The sequence below is a fragment of the Vulpes lagopus genome, chromosome 18, assembly GCF_018345385.1.
Source record: "Vulpes lagopus strain Blue_001 chromosome 18, ASM1834538v1, whole genome shotgun sequence".
In the NCBI taxonomy this organism is placed as follows: domain Eukaryota; kingdom Metazoa; phylum Chordata; class Mammalia; order Carnivora; family Canidae; genus Vulpes; species Vulpes lagopus.
The window spans coordinates 11996849-12016993 of record NC_054841.1 but is presented as its reverse complement, the minus strand read 5'-3'; the positions used below and the strand labels follow the sequence as shown (position 1 = coordinate 12016993).

The window sequence follows — 20145 nt, the reverse complement described above, 5'->3', positions numbered from 1 at the left end:
GTCTAGAAAGAATTTATTTATTTTTAAAGATTTTATTTATTCATGATAGAGGCAGAGACACAGGCAGAGGGAGAAGCAGGCTCCATGCAGGGAGCCTGATGCAGGACTCGATCCCAGGACTCCAGGATCATGCCCTGGGCCAAAGGCAGGCGCTAAACCACTGAGCCACCCAGGGATCCCCCAGAGGAACTATTTTATATTGTGAATGGAGTAGATTGAAATCAAAATAACAGTGAACCTGGCATCCTGGCTGTGCTCATAACTGACAATGTGCCCTCTAAGTGCTCTTTCCATGCTAAAATTCTAGACATTATTGAAACCTTGCTTCCTTCCAGTTGGTCTGGACGCCGCTGTTGGCAGCCTACAGCATCGGACTGCAGAACTGTGATGATACAGAGGTGGCCTCCCTGTGTTTGGAGGGCATCCGATGTGCAATCCGGATTGCCTGCATCTTTGGAATGCAGGTGGGTGGACGTCAGTGAGGCTCCAGAGATGCTGGTAGTCTGTGTTCTTTCAGATTTGGCAAAATTTAAAAACTATTAGACATTTCCAATTAGCCAAAAAGTCTCAGCAAAATTTCCAATCTTGCCTGCTAAGAGGAAGACTGCATATTTGTGCCTAACAATAGCCTCATTAGGGGGAAAATTGGAGATTTGGACTGTAACCTCCTTTAGTGGGTAGGTGAGGTCTAAGCTATTTGATTGGATTTGGCAAAATAGACTTCCTATCCATCTGCTTAATTTGCCTGCCCGAGTGCTAAGATACTACTTTTCCTTTTAAGATCAGCTTTTGTTATAATTTCATTTCCATGTCTTTTCTGGGGGAAACAATTTATTGCAAAATGAGTATGTCTGTAGACTTTTGAATCTTGAAAAACTCAAGCAACTAAACAAAATAGAATTCTCAGACTCTTAGGAAATTAGGAGGCTGTTGGTCCTATGCACCACTTCCTAAGAATTTGCACCCATTTATTTTGAAAAACTCAGATCTTCTTTTCTTGTTCATTTTACAGTTAGACTTTTTCTTCTGTACCAAGACCACAGGCTTTGACATCAGACACCCTAGGTTGCAGAACCCAACCCTGCTACTTCTCTAGCCACGTGACATTGGGTCAGCTAACTCCCCTCTAAGACACCCTTGGTCTCTTCATTTACAGAATTCAGAAAATAGGCCTACCTTGCAAGATTGTTGCAGAAATTCGAGTGTGTGTGTGTGTGGGGGGGGGGGCAATCTTAGCATTCAACAGATTCCTCTGCTACTCCCTCCAGAGGGAATAGAACCCAGAATTTAAGTTTGAGGTCAGCTGCAAAGAAGCGAGCTGGCTCTCAGCCATGTAGTGTGTAGGGATGTTCCAGTAGCAGGAGAATACCAGCACGGAATCACTGGTGTGTTGATGTGTGTGAAGCCTGTTAGGTGATGTGTGTACAGATGTCCAGAGCCCAGTGCACACACAGTCCCAAAGATATGCAAACGGTCATGCTAAGGGTGGAATCTCAGCGCGCTCTCTTGTTTGGGTTCTGTTGCAGCTGGAGCGAGATGCCTATGTTCAGGCTCTTGCTCGCTTCTCCCTGCTGACGGCCAGCTCCAGCATCACAGAAATGAAGCAGAAAAACATCGACACCATAAAGACGCTCATTACAGTGGCACACACCGATGGCAACTACCTTGGGAATTCCTGGCATGAGGTGCGTTTCCTTTGAAAGCCTGGTGGTAAATGCCTTTTCTTAGGAGGACTCCAGTATTCCTGTGACTCAGTGTCCATCTGCTCTCTTTGGTCAGTTACTTGAGTCAAGCCTAGCTTTAACTCTGGGTTTTCCTTTATCCACAAGTCCTCACGAATCTGAAAGTCAGGTTTTGGGACTGTGGTGGGTATGTTCAGACGCACCACCTCAGAGAGCGACCCCATCCCCAGCAGCTCATGTTCACACAAGTGCACTTCTGCAGCTTTCTTTTCATGGGAGCACATCAACCTGAGCCCTGATGCACCTCCTGGGGGTTCGTAATGCCACCACATAGATTTAGAAAAAGCTGGGAGCCTGATCTCTCTCCTAGTTGAATCTAAAGAGAAATTGTCAACATTTACAGTAAGCCACTAAGGAGATTGCTGGTGGGTTTATGTTTCTATTTACACAGTATTCTAAGGTTCTCACCTAGGATAATTATGTGTATAAATGTGTTCAAAAAGTCATTCATTGAAATTTTAGTTGTTCTAGGGAAAAGATTCAATTAGAAACAGCCTAGATGTCCCAGCAATGAGGGATTGTTCTTTAAAAAAGAAAAAAAAAAGGGTGGTACACCATTCCTTAGAGTATTATGTGGCCATTTGAAATAATGTTGCTGAAAGGAGGGACAGCCAAACATATGTGTTCCCCAGTGGAATCATAGTACCACCATGAGATGTTTCTGCCACAAACTCAAACTTGAATCAGTTCAAGCCTGTGCTGCAAATTTATAGGGAGTCTAGGGGACAGAAGCACATGCTAAATGGTATCATGAGAATGCAGTTTATAAACTCTATGAGAGGAAAGCCACCCCACTCCGCCGGCACCACACCCAAGTGAATGACCAGACTCTTCAACAAATAAATGACAGGAAATAAATGGATTAGGGACCTATGGATTGAGAAAGACTTTTTTTATTTGGGTTTTTTTTGTTGTGTTGTTGTTGTTGTTTTGTTTTTTGTTTTTTGTTTTTGAGAAAGACTTTAGAGAAAAAAAATTAAAGATGTTATAAAAATGATCTTGGATTGTGGAAAGGTAGTCACAGTATATGAAGTAAAAATTCATTCTGAACTTACACAGAGAATGAGACTTGAAAGGATAAAGAAAAATGTTAACATCCTGAGTAATAGAACTATGCAGGTGATTTAGTTCTGCTTTTTTTTCCCCTTCAATTACATACCTGATTTCTCTGGTGTCTACGCATATATTTCTTCTTGCTTTAGAGAGAAAACTGAAAGAGTAGAAGTGAGAGTGTGCAGAGTAGTGGGGACCGTGCATGCCTAGAGGGGAAATGGCTGCCTCCTCCCCCATGGGGTCAAGTTCTTAAGGAGAAAGGCCCAGAGCTGGACTGCTGGGGTCCAGTGTGGGATGCGGGTTCCTTAGTCCCGTGACAGCATGGGCATGCCAGGGGTACAGGGTGGTCCTATGCCAGGCTCAGAATTGCATTTGGCAGGTGTTGAGGGCTCTGTAGGTGTTAGCCATCCTCCTCCTGCTCATTATGGTACATACCTTTGTTCCCTTCCACCCAGATTTTCCTTTTCTGTCACAACCCTGGAGTTTTCCATATTAGAAAAGATGGAGATGGGGGAAAAAAAAAAAAAAGATGGAGGTGGGGGGAGGGGGAAGGCTGGTTACTTTGGTTTTGGTTCTTCAAGTTATCTCTGTGCCCAGGGTGGGGCTCAAACTCAGGACCCCAAGATCAAGAGTTGAGTGCTCCACCAAATGAGCCAGCCAGGAACCGTTTGGTTATTGTTGTTGTTGCTTTGTTTTGTTTTTAAGAAGCAATACCTTGTTTTCTGAGGAGTCACAATAGGTAGTGGATCAATAAATAGCTGTTTTCTCTCATAGAACTTTTTTTCACTTGGGAGGCATGATCTATGTGGGGTTCCTGCTGGTTGCCAAGTATCTAGCAGCATCTAAACATGTTAAAATGAGTTACCACCTATTTGATGGTTAGAAACCTTCAGAAATCAGGCTGGAGCCAAGAAGTCCTCGCCCTAAATTGTTGACATACTTGAGACTCTGGCACGTTCTCACCTCTGGAAAAGAAAAAGTTAAAAGCAGTTTACTGGTAGTAGTTTAGTAGTATCGTTGTATGTGGAGCAGTCCAGGGAATGGCCTTTCTCAGTCAACAGGGCGTTTATAAGTAACAATACCAAGCAATGCTCAGCGACATAGTAGACTCCCATACTCTGAGATTGAATTGTAAGATCAACACGCAAGGTAGTTTAAAACTCAGCTTTAGTCGGAAGTTGCCATGAAAATCCCCCAAGAAGGGTTGACCTGGAGATCTCCATGCTATCCCTCGGTAAGTTTCTGGCAGTTAGTTTTTCCTCCAGTAGAAGTAGGGATTAATTTCTATTTCTTCAGATAAGCTGCAGTCGAGAGAAGGCTTGTGTGTAGGTATGTCTTCTCAAACCCAGAATGACCCCATGGGGCTGGAAGGTTCAGTGTTTTTTTCCAACTGCATACCCATTCCCGGGCATGTTCTCATTTAGTCAGTTAATCGAATAATAATCACCAGCTGGGTGCTGGGGATTCAGCAGTGAATAAGGCAGAGTTAATGCCCTGTTGGTACTTAAGGCAGAGAACAAGCAAATATATGGCATAATGTCAAAAAGTGGTAAATGCTAAGGGGGGGGATTCGGGAGCGTGACCAGGGAGGGGATGGTGGTGGAGAGAGTATGCGTGCCATCTCAGGGACATGTCTGAGCTGGGACTTTAGGCTGGGAGTGAGCCATGGGGAAGTGTATAAGCAACATGTTCTAGGCATAAGGAACAGCAAGTACAAAGGCTCTGGGGTAGGAAACATGTCAAGTTAACGGAACAGCAGGGAGGCTAGTGTTTTGTGTCTGTGGAGTAGAGTACAAAGGAGGCGAGGAGGCTAAGTCAGACCAGATGGTGCACTTACTGGGTAATATGGTGGGTGGGATTCTCTGCTCCAGTCAAACAGCTTGTCTTTCTCAAGCACTTACCACATTTGCATAATTAAACATCTATATAGCAAACTCCATTGTACCAGCTTTTCTTTTCTTTTTTAGGATTTTATTTATTTATTCATGAGAGAGAGAGAGAGAGGCAGAGGCAGAGAGACAGGCAGAGGGAGAAGCAGGCTCCATGCAGGGAGCCTGATGTGGGACTTGATCCCGGGTCTCCAGGATCACACCCGGGGCTGCAGGCGGCACTAAACCACTGAGCCACCCAGGCTGCCCTATACCAGCTTTTCTTTTGGTTATTTTCTCTTTTCCTTTTTAATAGTTTGGGGAGAAAAAAAAAAAAAAGTTAAGTCTGTCTTCTAGGCCTGCATTTGATGGGTTTCCTAGCCAGGACTAGACAACCCACTCTGAGACCTTCAGATTATTCTTACCTGAAAAGCTCTGTGTTTCAGAGAGCTCTCAAATGACCAGGATTGCAGTGACCTTTTCAGGCCAGATACAGGAACTCATTTATCATGCATTTTTTCCACTAGATCTTGAAATGCATCAGCCAGCTGGAGCTGGCTCAGCTGATAGGAACCGGTGTGAAAACCCGCTACCTGTCTGGATCTGGGCGTGAAAGAGAAGGGAGCCTGAAGGGCCACACATTGGCAGGAGAAGAGTTCATGGGCCTTGGCCTTGGTAAGACACCAGGCCCCACGGCTGGCCATCACGGAGTCACAAGTTAACCGGAATGAAACACTTCTTGTCTCAGCAGGACTGTCACGCAAACCATCTCTTCCTTGTGTGCCAGCTGACAGTATGTTTATTAATGGAAGTGGAAGTGTTGCTTTGGCTCTCTTAACTGTGATTAAACTTGAGTAAATGCCTATTTTATCAAAATCAGCAGGGTGCATTACTTTTCTTTCTATCCATATAACTGTACTGGGGGGAGAAGCCATTTGCTATAGAAAGACTGCAGCTTTAGTACCTAGTATTAGAGGAGTGGGTATGAGTATTTCTAGATTTTCATAAGTAGATTCAACATCTCTTCCATGTTCATTCTCATGAAAGTAGTTATTTCTCACTCAACTGAGAGACCCCCATCAGTGACATGCAGTAAATAAGGCAAACACATGTGCCAGACTGCATTCTGAGCACTCAGTTCATACATTTTAACTCATTTAATCCTCTTAACAATACAGTGAGATTGGCAGTATTATCATCCCCATCTTGTAAATGAGGAAGGTGATGTTGGGGTGAAGTGACCCTGAGCAAGACCACACCTCAGAAAGTGACAGAGGCAGATTGCAAACCCAGGCTCTCTCAGAGCAGAGGGCAGGCTCCTAGGTCCCACATATGCTGTTTGGAATAGTACAGGGTAATGGTTAAAAGCACAGACTATGAAAGAAGAAGATTGTAATAGCACCTGCTTCTTAGGATGCATGCAGGGATGGCTGGAGTGAAATCCTAGAAAGTGCGCCGGACATTCAGCAGGTATAAGCCATCCCATCTTCAGGAGCCCAGAGTTAGTGTTGCTTAATTTGTATGTGTTCTCCTAAACATAGGCATTCAATACAATAAAAATGTGAAAGAATATTAAGAAAGGGAGGTGGTGCTAGTAAGGGAGCTTGTATTTTAAGAATAAGAATGTACTTTAAACACCAAATGCCAAAACCTACGTTTAATTTTATTCTATCATCAGTTGAGGGTATTTTGTTTTGTTTTGCCTGCAAACCATTTCCTTTTTGTCTCTTGTCTCTGCATATTGATGCCACAGAATACTTTGCTCTAAATACTTGACTGTTTCTGAAGCAATGTTGATTTTGTGCATTGCATTTCAGGTAATTTGGTGAGTGGTGGAGTGGATAAAAGACAGATGGCCAGCTTCCAGGAGTCTGTTGGTGAGACCAGTTCCCAGAGTGTGGTTGTAGCTGTAGACAGGTAATTCTGTTCTCCAGTGAAGCTGGAATATCTGTCCAGTAGCTTGGCACATCCTCTGTGTATTTAATGGATTCTTAATCTGTTTGACTCTTCTAAGTGTTGTGAGCTCTAGATCACTCGAACTAGGAAGTAGCACATGTGATCCATAGCTACTAATAATCTTCGTGTTCATTTGAATTTGTGACCTCTTAACAAAATTATAACTTTAAGGTTGTGACCAAATCTTGTCAAAAACGAGTTTTTGCTTGTGCTGATGTTTTAGATTACCTTGTTTCCTTAATAGAATTACTTATTAAAAAATTTTAAGTAGAGTTTAAGATGTAAAGCCTATTGTGAGTGTGAGGTGGCCACATTGATTGGATTTCTTTTTCCTCAGAACCTTTCCCTGATACCTGTTTACTTAAAACTTGACCTAAATATGAGAAACATAGGTTTTCTTATTTGAAGACATTCATTAGGTACCAGTGCTTAAAATACACATTTTCTAAAATGAATAAACTCGTGAAAAGTACCCTTGAATAATCATGTACACTGCTGTTAATGTGGTTAATGACCTATCCCATGGCATTAAATACAGACAGTGTTGAATATAGCAGTATAGAATTTGGGGCAGTGTTTGTATTGTTCTCAGAACAATCCTCTTAGTATTTAAAACTCTTTATTAGTGTATTTTGATTACCTTGTTCCTGTTGCTTCCCTCCAACAGAGATATTTGTCCGTAACATACTTTTGATGGGTTTTCCCCACATTTTCCAGTTAGGTTGAGGCCAAAAGTACAAAATGTTTACTTTTCCATGAACTACACATATTTCTTTTCTGTTACTCTGGCCATCACCATTTTGTGTGCTATTACATTTTTTTAAATTGAGATACAATTCACATACCATCAGATTTATTCTTTTTTTTTTTAAGATTTTATTTATTTATTTGATTATTTGACAGCACAAGGAGACAGAGAGAGGGGGAGGAAGAGGGAGAAGCAGGGTCCCTACTGAGCAGGGACCCCAATACGGGGCTCAGTCCCAGAACAGTGGGATCATGACCTGAGCCAAAGACAGATACTTAACCGACTGGGTCATCCAGGTGCCCCAAGATTTATTCTTTTAAAGTGTATAATTCAGGGGGCACCTGGGTGGCTCAGTCGGTTAAGCATTGACTTTTGATCTCAGGGTCATGAAATCAAGCCCTGCATCAGTTCCGCACTCTACAGGGCATCTTCTTGAAATTCTTTTTCCTCTCCCTCTCCTTCTGCACCTCCCCTCTCTTGCAAACGTGTACACTTTCTCTCAGATAAATAAATATATACCTTTACAATTCAGTGGGTTTTAGTATATTTGTAGTTCTGTGGTCAGCATCACTGTTGAATTTCACTTGGTCTTAGCCAAAAGGCTGAAAAGCAATTCCACTATTGAATTTCATAGCATTTTAATCACCGTGTACTTATTATCAGTCACTCCCCATTTCATCCCCTGCCAGTCTCTGTGGCCATTAATCTTCATCGTGTCTATAGATTTGCTGATTCTAGGCATTGTCAGATTGTCCATTTCTCCCTTTCAGTTTTATCTGTTTTGTCTTGTGATTTTGGAGCTTTGTTGTTAGATGCATATATGCTTTTTTTTTTCTTAACAGATTAAACCTTTTGTGTTTTAAAATGTTCTTTGTCTCTAGTAATGATTTTTCAGTCCTTTGTTTTAATTGGTGCAGCCATCCCAGTTCTCTTTTGGTTACTTTTTGATATGCTATTTCTTTTGTATTCTTTTACTATCAACTTACTTGTGTCTTTGACTCTAAAATGAGTCTTTCTAGGGACTTCTGGCTGGCTCAGTCGGTAGAGCATGCAACTCTTGATCTCAGAGTCATGAGTTCAGGTCCCACATTGGGTATAGAACTTTTTAAAAATAATAAAATAGGGATGCCTGGATGGCTCAGCAGTTGGGCGCCTCCCTTTGGCCCAGGGCATGATACTGGGGTCCTGGGATCAACTCCCGCATTGGGCTCCCTGCATGGAGCTTGCTTCTCCCTCTGCCTGTGTCTCTGCCTCTCTCTGTGTCTCTCACAAATAAAGAAAATCTTTTAAAAAGTAATAATAAGGGGCTGCCCCGGTGGCTCAGTGGTTTAGCGCCACCTTCAGCTTGGGGTGTGATCCTAGAGACCTGGGATGGAGTCCCACATAGGGCTCCCTACATGGAGCCTGCTTCTCCCTCTGCCTATGTCTCTGCCTCTCTCTCTGTGTGTCTCTCATGAATAAATAAATAAAATATTTTTTTAAAAAAAAAGAATAATAAAATAAAAAAGGCTCTTTAGACAGAAGATGGTTGGATTCTGTTTATTTTAGTCCATTCCACCAATCTCTTCCTTTGTATTAAAATGTTTCATCTATTTAATTATAATTTAATTTCTGCTGGGTAGAATTTAGATCTTCTTTTTCTCTTTTTATAAATATGTTGTTATTCCCCCATTCCTTCCTTATTACTACCTTATGTGTTAAGATATTTTCTAGGGTACCATTTTATTTTTCTTGTTTCTTTTACTGTATTTTTTTGAGTATTTTTCTTACTGATTACTTTGGGGATCATGATTAATAACATCTTAACTTTTAACATTCAACTTTGAATTAGTGTCCATGTAATTTGAATAATACGAAACATTGGCTCCTGTACAGCACCATTCTCTGACCTCTCCTTTGTGCTGTCACCATACAAGTTATATGTTTCCACATATTTGTCTATCAACACAGATTTAGGATGATAACTTTAAAAAAAAAAAAGGATGATAACTTTTGCCATCCTCAAGTCAGATAGATAAAATGAATTACGAACAACAAATACGCATTTCCCTAGGTACCTTTACTAGTACTTTTTACCTCCTCAGATACTTTTGCGTTATTGTCTATCCTTTCAAGGAGAACTTTAGTATTTCTTGTAGGGCAGATCAGTTAGCAATGAGTTATCTCAGGGTATTTTAGTCACTCCTTCATTTTTGAAGGTTAGTTTTGCTGCATATAGAATTCTTGGTTTATAGTCTTTTTATTTCAGCACCTTGAATATTATATTCCACTGCCTTTTAACCTCTGTTGTTTGTGAGGAGAAATCAGTGCAGTGATGAGTCTGCTCTCTTACTACTTCCAATATTCTCTCACTCCCTGGCTTTCAACATTTTGATTATTATATGTCTGTATGTAGATCCCTTGAGTTTATCTTACTGAAATTTATTGAGCTTCTTAGAAGTGTAGATTGTTGTTTTTCCTCAAATTAGGGAAGTTTTTAGCCATTATTTCTTCAAAAGTTCTAGCTTGGCATCTGGGTGGCTCACGTTGTTGAGCATCTGCTTTTGGCTCAGGTCATGATTCTGGGGTCCTGAGATCGAGTCCCAGTCAGGCTCCCTGCAGGGAGCCTGCTTCTTCCTCTGTCTGTGTCTCTGTCTGTCTCTCTCTGTGTCTCTCATGGATAAATAAATAAAATCTTTAAAAGAAAAAGTTCTGGGGATCCCTGGGTGGCTCAGTGGTTTAGCGCCTGCCTTCGGCCCACAGCATAATCCTGAAGTCCTAGGATCGAGTCCCACATCAGGCTCCCTGCATGGAGCCTGCTTCTCTCTCTGCCCCCCCCCCTCTGTATTTCTCTGTATCTCTCATGAATGAATAAATAAAATCTTTTTTAAAAAAAAATAAGTAAACTTTAAAAAATAAGTAAATAAAAGAAAAAAAAATAAAAGAAAAAGTTCTTCTAGCCTCTTTCTTTCCTCCCTTTTTAATACTCCTCTTACGTACATATCTGTATACTTGGTAGTGTCTCACAGGTCTGTGTGAGATTTCTTTTTTTTTTTTTAATTCTTTTATATCTTCTTTCATCACATTGCATAATATCCTTTGACCTGTCTCCAAGTTCACTAATTCTTCAGTCAGCTCAGAACTGCTCTTGAGCCCCTCCAGTGAATTTTTCATTTCAGCTTTATAATTTTCAACTCTAAAATTTGCCTGGTTATTTGTTATTTTTTAGAATACATTTATTGGGGTGCCTAGGTGGCTCAGTGGTTGAGCGTCTGCCTTCGGCTCAGGTCATGATCCCGGTATCCTGGCGGGGGGCCCTGTGAGGAGCCTGCTTCTCCCTCTGCCTATGTCTCTGCCTCTCTCTCTCTGTGTCATGCATGAATAAATAAAATCTGGCAGCCCCGGTGGCGCAACGGTTTAGCGCCACCTGCAATCCAGGGTGTGATCCTAGAGACCCTGGATCGAGTCCCACATCAGGCTCTCTGCATGGAGCCTGCTTCTCCCTCTGCCTGTATCTCTGCCTCTCTCTCTCTCTGTCTCTATGAATAAATAAATAAAATCTTTAAAAAAATATTAAAAATATTAAATAAATTAATTAAAATCTTTTTAAAAATACATCTATTTAATATTCTCTATTTGTGAGACATTGTTCTTCAGTTCTTTGAACATACTTAAGATAACTAACTTTAAAACTTTAGTCAGTTCAGTATCTGGTCTCCTTAGGGATAGGATCTGTTGTTTTTTTGCCTGTGAACAGGCCATCGTTTGTTTCTTTACATGTCTTTTTGGTTAAAAACATATTTTAAGGGCAGCCCCGGTGATGCAGCGGTTTAGCACTGCCTGCAGCCCGGTGTGTGGTCCTGGAGACCTGGGATTGGGTCCCACGTCGGGCTTCCTGCATGGAGCCTGCTTCTCCCTCTGCCTGTGTCTCTGCCTCTCTCTCTCTCTCTCTCTCTCGCGCGCGCTATGAATGAATGAATAAGTGAATGAATAAATAAATAAATAAATCTTTTTTAAAAACTTGATATTGGGAACCCTGGGTGGTGCAGCGGTTTGGCGCCTGCCTTTGGCCCGGGCGCGATCCTGGAGACCCGGGATCGAATCCCATGTCGGGCTCCCGGTGCATGGAGCCTGCTTCTCCTTCTGCCTATGTCTCTGCCTCTGTGTGTGTGTGTGTGTGTGTGTGTGTGTGTGTGTGTGTGTGTGACTATCATAAATAAATAAAATTTTTTAAAAAAACTGATATTTTAAAAAACAGTGTAACAGGTTTGGATGTCCGGTTGCCCACCACCCACCTAGGGTTTATTGTTGTTGTTATTACTATTTGTTTGTTAAATGACTTTCCTAAACTGTGTAAAGTCTGTATTCTTTTTGCATGTAGCCACTGTCTCTCTTCCTTGGCTTTAGTGATCAGCTAAGAATTGGACAGAGACTAAGCACCTGGCTGGCTCAGTTACTTAAACATCAAACTTTTGATTTTTTTTTTTTAATTAATTTTTATTGGTGTTCAGTTTACCAACATACAGAAAAACATCCAGTGCTCATCCCGTCAAGTGTCCACCTCAGTGCCCGTCACCCATTCCCCTCCAACACCCGCCCTCCTCCCCCCTTCCACCACCCCTAGTTCGTTTCCCCGAGTTAGGAGTCTTTATGTTCTGTCTCCCTTCCTGATATTTCCCAACATTTCTTCTCCCTTCCTTTATATTCCCTTTCACTATTATTTATATTCCCCAAATGAATGAGAACATACACTGTTTGTCCTTCTCCGATTGACTTATTTCACTCAGCATAATACCCTCCAGTTCCATCCACGTTGAAGCAAATGGTGGGTATTTGTCGTTTCTAATTGCTGAGTAATATTCCATTGTATACATAAACCACAGCTTCTTTATTCATTCATCTTTCGATGGACACCGAGGCTCCTTCCACAGTTTGGCTGTTGTGGCCATTGCTGATAGAAACATCGGGGTGCAGGTGTCCCGACGTTTCATTGCATCTGAATCTTTGGGGTAAATCCCCAACAGTGCAATTGCTGGGTCGTAGGGCAGGTCTATTTTTAACTCTTTGAGGAACCTCCACACAGTTTTCCAGAGTGGCTGCACCAGTTCACATTCCCACCAACAGTGTAAGAGGGTTCCCTTTTCTCCACATCCTCTCCAACATTTGTTGTTTCCTGCTTTGTTAATTTTCCCCATTCTCACTGGTGTGAGGTGGTATCTCATTGTGGTTTTGATTTGTATTTCCCCGATGGCAAGTGATGCAGAGCATTTTCTCATGTGCATGTTGGCCATGTCCATGTCTTCCTCTGTGAGATTTCTCTTCATGTCTTTTGCCCATTTCATGATTGGATTGTTTGTTTCTTTGGTGTTGAGTTTAATAAGTTCTTTATAGATTTTGGAAACTAGCCCTTTATCTGATATGTCGTTTGCAAATATCTTCTCCCATTCTGTAGGTTGTCTTTTAGTTTTGTTGACTGTATCCTTTGCTGTGCAAAAGCTTCTTATCTTGATGAAGTCCCAATAGTTCATTTTTGCTTTTGTTTCTTTTGCCTTTGTGGATGTATCTTGCAAGAAGTTACTGTGGCCGAGTTCAAAAAGGGTGTTGCCTGTGTTCTCTTCTATGATTTTGATGGACTCTTGTCTCACATTTAGATCTCTCATCCATTTTGAGTTTATCTTTGTGTATGGTGAAAGAGAATGGTCCAGTTTCATTCTTCTGCATGTGGATGTCCAATTTTCCCAACACCATTTATTGAAGAGACTGTCTTTCTTCCAATGGATAGTCTTTCCTCCTTTATCGAATATTAGATGACCATACATTTCAGGGTCCACTTCTGGGTTCTCTATTCTGTTCCATTGATCTATGTGTCTGTTTTTGTGCCAGTACCACACTGTCTTGATGACCACAGCTTTGTAGTACAACCTGAAATCTGGCATTGTGATGCCCCCAGCTATGGTTTTCTTTTTTAAAATTCCCCTGGCTATTCGGGGTCTTTTCTGATTCCACACAAATCTTAAAATAATTTGTTCTAACTCTCTGAAGAAAGTCCATGGTATTTTGATAGGGATTGCATTAAACGTGTAAATTGCCCTGGGTAACATTGACATTTTCACAATATTAATTCTGCCAATCCATGAGCATGGAATATTTTTCCATCTCTTTGTGTCTTCCTCAATTTCTTTCAGAAGTGTTCTATAGTTTTTAGGGTATAGATCCTTCACCTCTTTGGTTAGGTTTATTCCTAGGTATCTTATGCTTTTGGGTGCAATTGTAAATGGGATTGACTCCTTAATTTCTCTTTCTTCAGTCTCATTGTTAGTGTATAGAAATGCCATTGATTTCTGGGCATTGATTTTGTATCCTGCCACGCTACCAAATTGCTGTATGAGTTCTAGCAATCTTGGGGTGGAGGCTTTTGGGTTTTCTATGTAGAGTATCATGTCATCGGCGAAGAGGGAAAGTTTGACTTCTTCTTTGCCAATTTGAATGCCTTTAATGTCTTTTTGTTGTCTGATTGCTGAGGCGAGGACTTCCAGAACTATGTTGAACAGCAGTGGTGAGAGTGGACATCCCTGTCTTGTTCCTGATCTTAGGGGAAAGGCTCCCAGTGCTTCCCCATTGAGAATGATATTTGCTGTGGGCTTTTCGTAAATGGCTTTTAAGATGTCGAGGAAAGTTCCCTCTATCCCAACACTCTGAAGTGTTTTGATCAGGAATGGATGCTGTATTTTGTCAAATGCTTTCTCTGCATCTAATGAGAGGATCATATGGTTCTTGGTTTTTCTCTTGCTGATATGATGAATCACATTGATGGTTTTACAAGTGTTGAACCAGCCTTGTGTCCCGGAGATAAATCCTACTTGGTCATGGTGAATAATTTTCTTAATGTGTTGTTGGATCCTATTGGCTAGTATCTTGTTGAGAATTTTTGCATCCATGTTCATCAGGGATATTGGTCTGTAATTCTCCTTTTTGGTGGGGTCTTTGTCTGGTTTTGGAATTAAGGTGATGCTGGCCTCATAGAACGAATTTGGAAGTACTCCGTCTCTTTCTATCTTTCCAAACAGCTTTAGTAGAATAGGTATGATTTCTTCTTTAAACGTTTGATAGAATTCCCCTGGGCAAACTTTTGATTTTGACTCAACTCATGATCTCAAGGTTGTGAGATCAAGCCCTACATCAGGCTCCATGCTCAGCATGGATCGGCTCAAGATTCTCTCTCTCAGGGGATCCCTGGGTGGCGCAGTGGTTTAGCGCCTGCCTTTGGCTGGGGGCGTGATCCTGGAGACCCGGGATCGAATCCCACGTCGGGCCCCCAGTGCATGGAGCCTGCTTCTCCCTCCGTCTGTGTCTCTGCCTCTCTCTCTCTCTCTCTCTCTCTATGACTATCATAAAAAAAAAAAAAAAATAAAAAAAAAAAAGATTCTCTCTCTCTCCCTTTCCCCCTACTACTACCCTCACCACTCACACTCTTAATTAATTAATTAGATAATTAATTAAAATCTTTTTAAAAAAAGAATTGGACAAAGATATCCTGAAATGCCTGGGACTATTAAGTCCACCAGCCTTTGCTGAGGAGTTCAATGTGCGTTTTGGGGTGCCCCTTTGATCCTCAGGCAGTTTAAAACTCCACCTTTGCCTTCATTTCTTGCTTGTGTGACACCTTAAGGCCAGCTAAAGATGAGAACTTAGGGCCTTTTCGTGTCTTTCCTGGGTGTGTGCAAAACCTTATACATGTTATCGCAGTCTAGATTGCCAGGAATATGATGGAGCTTTTTAAAGCCTCCTGTGGGTGTCTCATTCCCAGCCTTTCCTTTTAAGTTTTTGACCAGGTCCTGTTTGTCCCAATTGTGACTGCCACCTCGGGTAGCTGCATCATTCAGCATTTACTACAGATGGCTTTTAATAAAAGCCTCAGAGAAAAGGCTGTTTGTACTGGATGAGGTCTGAGTTAAAGACAGATCTTGGAAATGGAAGTTCCCTGGGTACTGCCAGGCAGGTCAAATAGTGTCAGTTCTCAGAGACTGGTGTTTTCGGGGGAAATCCAAGACTGTTCTTTTCTCTCCTATGGAGCTAGCTTGCAGGTTGCACAGTTACTGTGACTTTCAAAGCTGTTGGTTTTCAATACTTTTATGGAGCAGAGAAGACACTAATGGAAATAGGCCAACTTAAAATACCATAATGATCTCTATTCATACCAAGATCTAGCCGTTTTTCTTGAATAAACATTTTATTTATTTATTCTTTTAAGATTTTATTTATTTATGAGAGACCGAGAGAGGCAGAGACATAGGCAGAGGGAGAGGCAGGCTCCATGCAGGGAGCCTGATGTGGGACTCGATCCCAGGACTCCAGGATCACGCCCTGGGCTGAAGGCAGATGCTCACCACTGAGCCACCCAGACGTCCCTTGAATAAACATTTTATCAGCCTTTGGTTATTTCCAGAGTTCAGTCCTAAAAGAATTGGTTTTGGTTTTGTTTTTTTGCTAGTATTTTTTGTTCATTTTGCTGAAAAGCAGCTTTTTGGAGGCCCTCAGTCTCACTGTTGTGACATCACATGCTGTTACATTTTAATCTCCTTTCCTCCTTCTGATGTGTCGCTTTTTCTTCCTATCATTATAGTCATTTTATCTCTCAATTCATTGACCAGTTTTGTACCTCTGACGTCTCAGTCATTTATTTTAATGGAAGTGCCATATCTGAAATATTTCCTTTTTGCCTTTTCTTCAGTGTTTGAAATTGGAATGCAATTTCCAAATCTAACTTTTATTTTATTGTGTCTGGAATTATCTTCCTAGAATTTTTACTGGATCTACCAGACTGGATGGGAATGCCATAGGTATGTATTTGTCACTCATGCATGACAACTACAGAGTCCTCTTGTTGTTACTGTCTGGCCATTACTAATTAAGCCTCGCACGTGTTGTTGGGTCTGGCCTGTAGTTGACTTTGTCCGCTGGCTGTGCGCCGTGTCCATGGACGAGCTGGCTTCCCCCCACCACCCCCGCATGTTCAGCTTGCAGAAGATTGTGGAGATATCATACTACAACATGAATCGGATACGACTGCAGTGGTCCCGAATATGGCATGTGATTGGAGATCACTTCAATAAGGTAACTCTTCAAATTCAAAAACCACTCTATTGGTGTCCGGAAAAAGGCAGGCAACTATATTCAAAGAAGAAGTGATTGAGAGTTTAAATATCTATATAGATTTCCCTGCTATATAAAAGTAGAACATTCCTGTGAAACCTTTCATAAGCCTAAATGGTATAAAGCAGAGAGGCAGTTACCTCTAATTTATATGAAAACAGTTTTGGGCATTCACAAACTTCCAAAATAACCTCTCCTGGGCTTTTCTGATACCTTAGGACACATCTTGCTCACAATGCACAGAATTGAGATAAAGCCCAGATGCTCACTGATAACAGTTCAAAGCTCTGGTGGCTTGATGCTGGGATGCTGAGTGGAGTTCCGGGGAAGGGGCTTGGCAGCACCACTCTTGCTGCTGGGGCTCATGCTGCCCCTGTAATGGCTCGCTGCAAAACAAATAAATGCTGAATGTTATTTTCACTTTTCACCTTTTTTTTTTGTTTTTGTAAAAGTAAAACTCCTCTTTGTTTTTTGTTATTGTTTTTTTTTAAGTGAAAATAGACACTAAGGTCGATCTTTCCTAAAAGCAAAGCAGTGCATGGGCACCTGGGTGGCACTGTCAAGTAGACATCCAACTCTTGGTTTTGTCTCAAGTCGTGATCTTGGGGTCATGAGATTGAGCCCTGAGTCCAGCTCTGCACTCAGTGCAGAATCTGTGCAGACTCTCTCTCCCTTTCCCTCTACTCCTCCCTCCCGCATAGGCGCTCTCTCTCTCTCTCTTTCTTTGTCTCTCAAATGAATGAATAAATCTTCTTAAAAAAAAAAAAAAAGAATGAAAAATGGTGCAGTGTGACATTGCAAGAAGCAGAGGATACCCATAATTCGTTTCCCTGGGGAGCATATTTACATATTGCTAGAATTCACAGAGTATGAAATTAAAATTTTAGTGGAATTAAAAATACTTTAATATTCCATATCCAGGATATAGGCTAACACCACAAGAATAATATAGCCCCTGGACAAACTGGTGTTTGAATATGTTGGACCCTAACTCACGGGTGCCAACGTGTCCCGGTGGATGCCCCAGAGACTCAGACCCCAGACAGGCAGATGCAATTAGCAAGAAGGTTTATTGAATGTTTGCGCAAACGGGCTCTCCGCCTCAGAGGTGGCAGAGTGCCCCGATTACAAATTACAGGCATCTTTTAAAGGCAAAAAACCGCGGGAGTAGCATAGCATTCGGGTTATGACATGATTGATTTATTTGAAGGTCAGCGCGATCCTGTTCAGGGACTTTCTACTCAGGGTGTGTGTGTGTGGGGGGGGAGTTTATCTCGGAAAAACAGAATGTTTTCTGTTGTTTAGATTCTAGGAAGGTGCCTGGATGGGCTGTCTCCGGGTCAGGCCTGATTTTCCTCGCAAAGGGGCGGGGGCGGGGGGGGGGGGTTCTTCAAATACATGGCAAATCCTCCTAGTATCTTATGAGTGACCAAAGATTAAGTTACATTTTATATAGTTTCACTATTTTTTTTTAAAGATTTTATTTATATATTCATGAGAGACAGAGAGAGAGGCAGAGACACAGGCAGAGGGAGAAACAGGCTCCCTGCAGGGAGCCCGATGCAGAACTCAATCCCTGAACTCCGGGATCATGCCCTGAGCTGAAGGCAGATGCTCAACCGCTGAACCACCCTGGTGTTCCTATATAGTTTCACTGTTAATGTCACTGCTTCATATATTCTGGCTTTCATTGCCACCACTCTTCTGAAACTTTTGTTGAGAAAAGCAACATTTATTTATGTATTTATTTTAAGATTCATTTACTTATTTGATAGCGTACATGTACACACGTGCTAGTCGTGGGGAGGGGCAGAGAGAGATGAGAACCTCAAGCAGACTCCCTGCTGAATGTGGAGTCTGACTCAGGGCTCAGTCTCATGACCCTGAGATCATTACCTGAGCTGAAACCAAGAGTAAGACAGTTGGCCCACTGAGCTACTAAGTATTAGAATACTAATACATTTTTATATAAGAAACAAACTAGAGTGAGATGCCTGGGTAGCTCAGTGGTTGAGCATCTGCCATTGGCTCAGGTCGTGATCCCAGGGTCCTGGGATTGAGTCCTGCATCAGGCTCCCCACAAGGAGCCTGTTTCTCCTTCTGCCTATGTCTCTGCCTCTCTTTCAAGAATAAATAAATAAAATCTTTATTTTAAAGCTAGAGATTTGTGTGTTCTAAAACTGACAACTACTGAGAAAAAAACAAACTATACTTCTTTCTCTCCACCAGAGGTTTCATCGGGTATATATAGGCATATACACACATATATTGAACAAATTTTTAAAAATTAGAACATATATGTAGTATGTGTGTGAATGTATGCATCTCTGATGACGTTAACTTCTTAAAGGAAAAGTAATAGCTTAATAGCACTGTTTCAAACCAAAACACACTGCATGATTTCAAAGCAGTTTTTTCACTCCTGGAGATGAAGAGTTGTAAAACAGATTTAAAAGTACACAGTTTAAAAGTACTGTGAGGGGGATCCCTGGGTGGCCCAGCAGTTTAGCGCCTGCCTTTGGCCCAGGGCGCGATCCTGGAGACCCGGGATCGAGTCCCACGTCGGGCTCCCGGTGCATGGAGCCTGCTTCTCCCTCTGCCTGTGTCTCTGCCTCTCTCTCTCTCACTGTGTGCCTATCATAAATAAATAAAAATTTAAAAAAATAAATAAATAAAAATAAAAAATAAAAGTACTGTGAGTAAAAAACAATTTATCTAAAAGAGAATTGTTCTCTCTCTAGTGAATGGAAGAAACTTATAAAAAGAAGCAGTTTGCTACTAGGCTATAGAACAAGCAGTAGGATGCTGGTGAGCAGTTTATAGCATCTGCCAATTTCTGTGGTGTAAATAACCCCCATAGCTAATTTGAAGTTAGCACTATGATGTCCCCGAGGGCGGATTGACAAAGCTTTGAGCACCATTGGCTCTTGTGAGCAGCTGCCAGCCTGCTCCAGGATCCCACTGAACTGAGACATTGCCAAATGCAGTCTTGCTTCTGACTTGGTACATCAGCTAATCAGAGTTTTTTGTTTACTTTGTTTCTTTATCCGCTCAAAGCCAGGTACCTCCCAACACACCATCTGTTTAACAAACCATGTAAGGGCCTGGTTCCAGGTCATAGAGGTCACTGCTTCCTGGAGTTCACCCACATTTTATGATGAATGTCTGATGAATGTCTGGTGAAGGGTCAGGCAGTGTAGTATGTCATGCCTATCTGGAAGTGACCTTTTATCTGAACCCTCAGGGAGGACACAGCCACGAGAGCCTACACATGACCCAGAGCAACTGTGTGTTGAGTGAATGGTAGCACTGTCTTCTACATAATCAACTTGCTTAGCAACTATCTTTCTCACTATTCTGGGTAAATAACTTAGTGGACCAGTTGATGTAATTGATGTGAAATTGTTTGAGAAAGGGAAATGTGAACCATTACTGTTACTATACCTTATCCTATGTTCTACTCCAAGCCTGTGACCACTGAGCTGGAGGAAATGTTGCTCATTTATTCCACGAGGTCTTTCTTCTTTTTTTTTAAGATTTTTAAGATTTTATTTATTTAAATAAATACTCTGAGAATACACAGAGAGGAGAGAGAGAAGCAGAGACACAGGCAGAGGGAGAAGCAGGCTCCATGCAGGGACTCCAA

At 41.7% G+C, this 20145-nt stretch overlaps 1 protein-coding gene across 1 annotated transcript in view; it reads left to right on the top strand.

Moving 5' to 3' along the window:
* The window catches only part of ARFGEF2 (ADP ribosylation factor guanine nucleotide exchange factor 2), a 102459-nt gene that overhangs the window by 49460 nt on the left and 32854 nt on the right, over positions 1–20145 (top strand). The window contains exons 20-25 of the mRNA XM_041732664.1: positions 336–464; positions 1527–1685; positions 5191–5338; positions 6481–6580; positions 16146–16186; positions 16291–16460. Coding sequence (XP_041588598.1) covers positions 336–464; positions 1527–1685; positions 5191–5338; positions 6481–6580; positions 16146–16186; positions 16291–16460 — 747 coding nt within the window. The remainder of the gene's footprint in view (positions 1–335; positions 465–1526; positions 1686–5190; positions 5339–6480; positions 6581–16145; positions 16187–16290; positions 16461–20145) is intronic.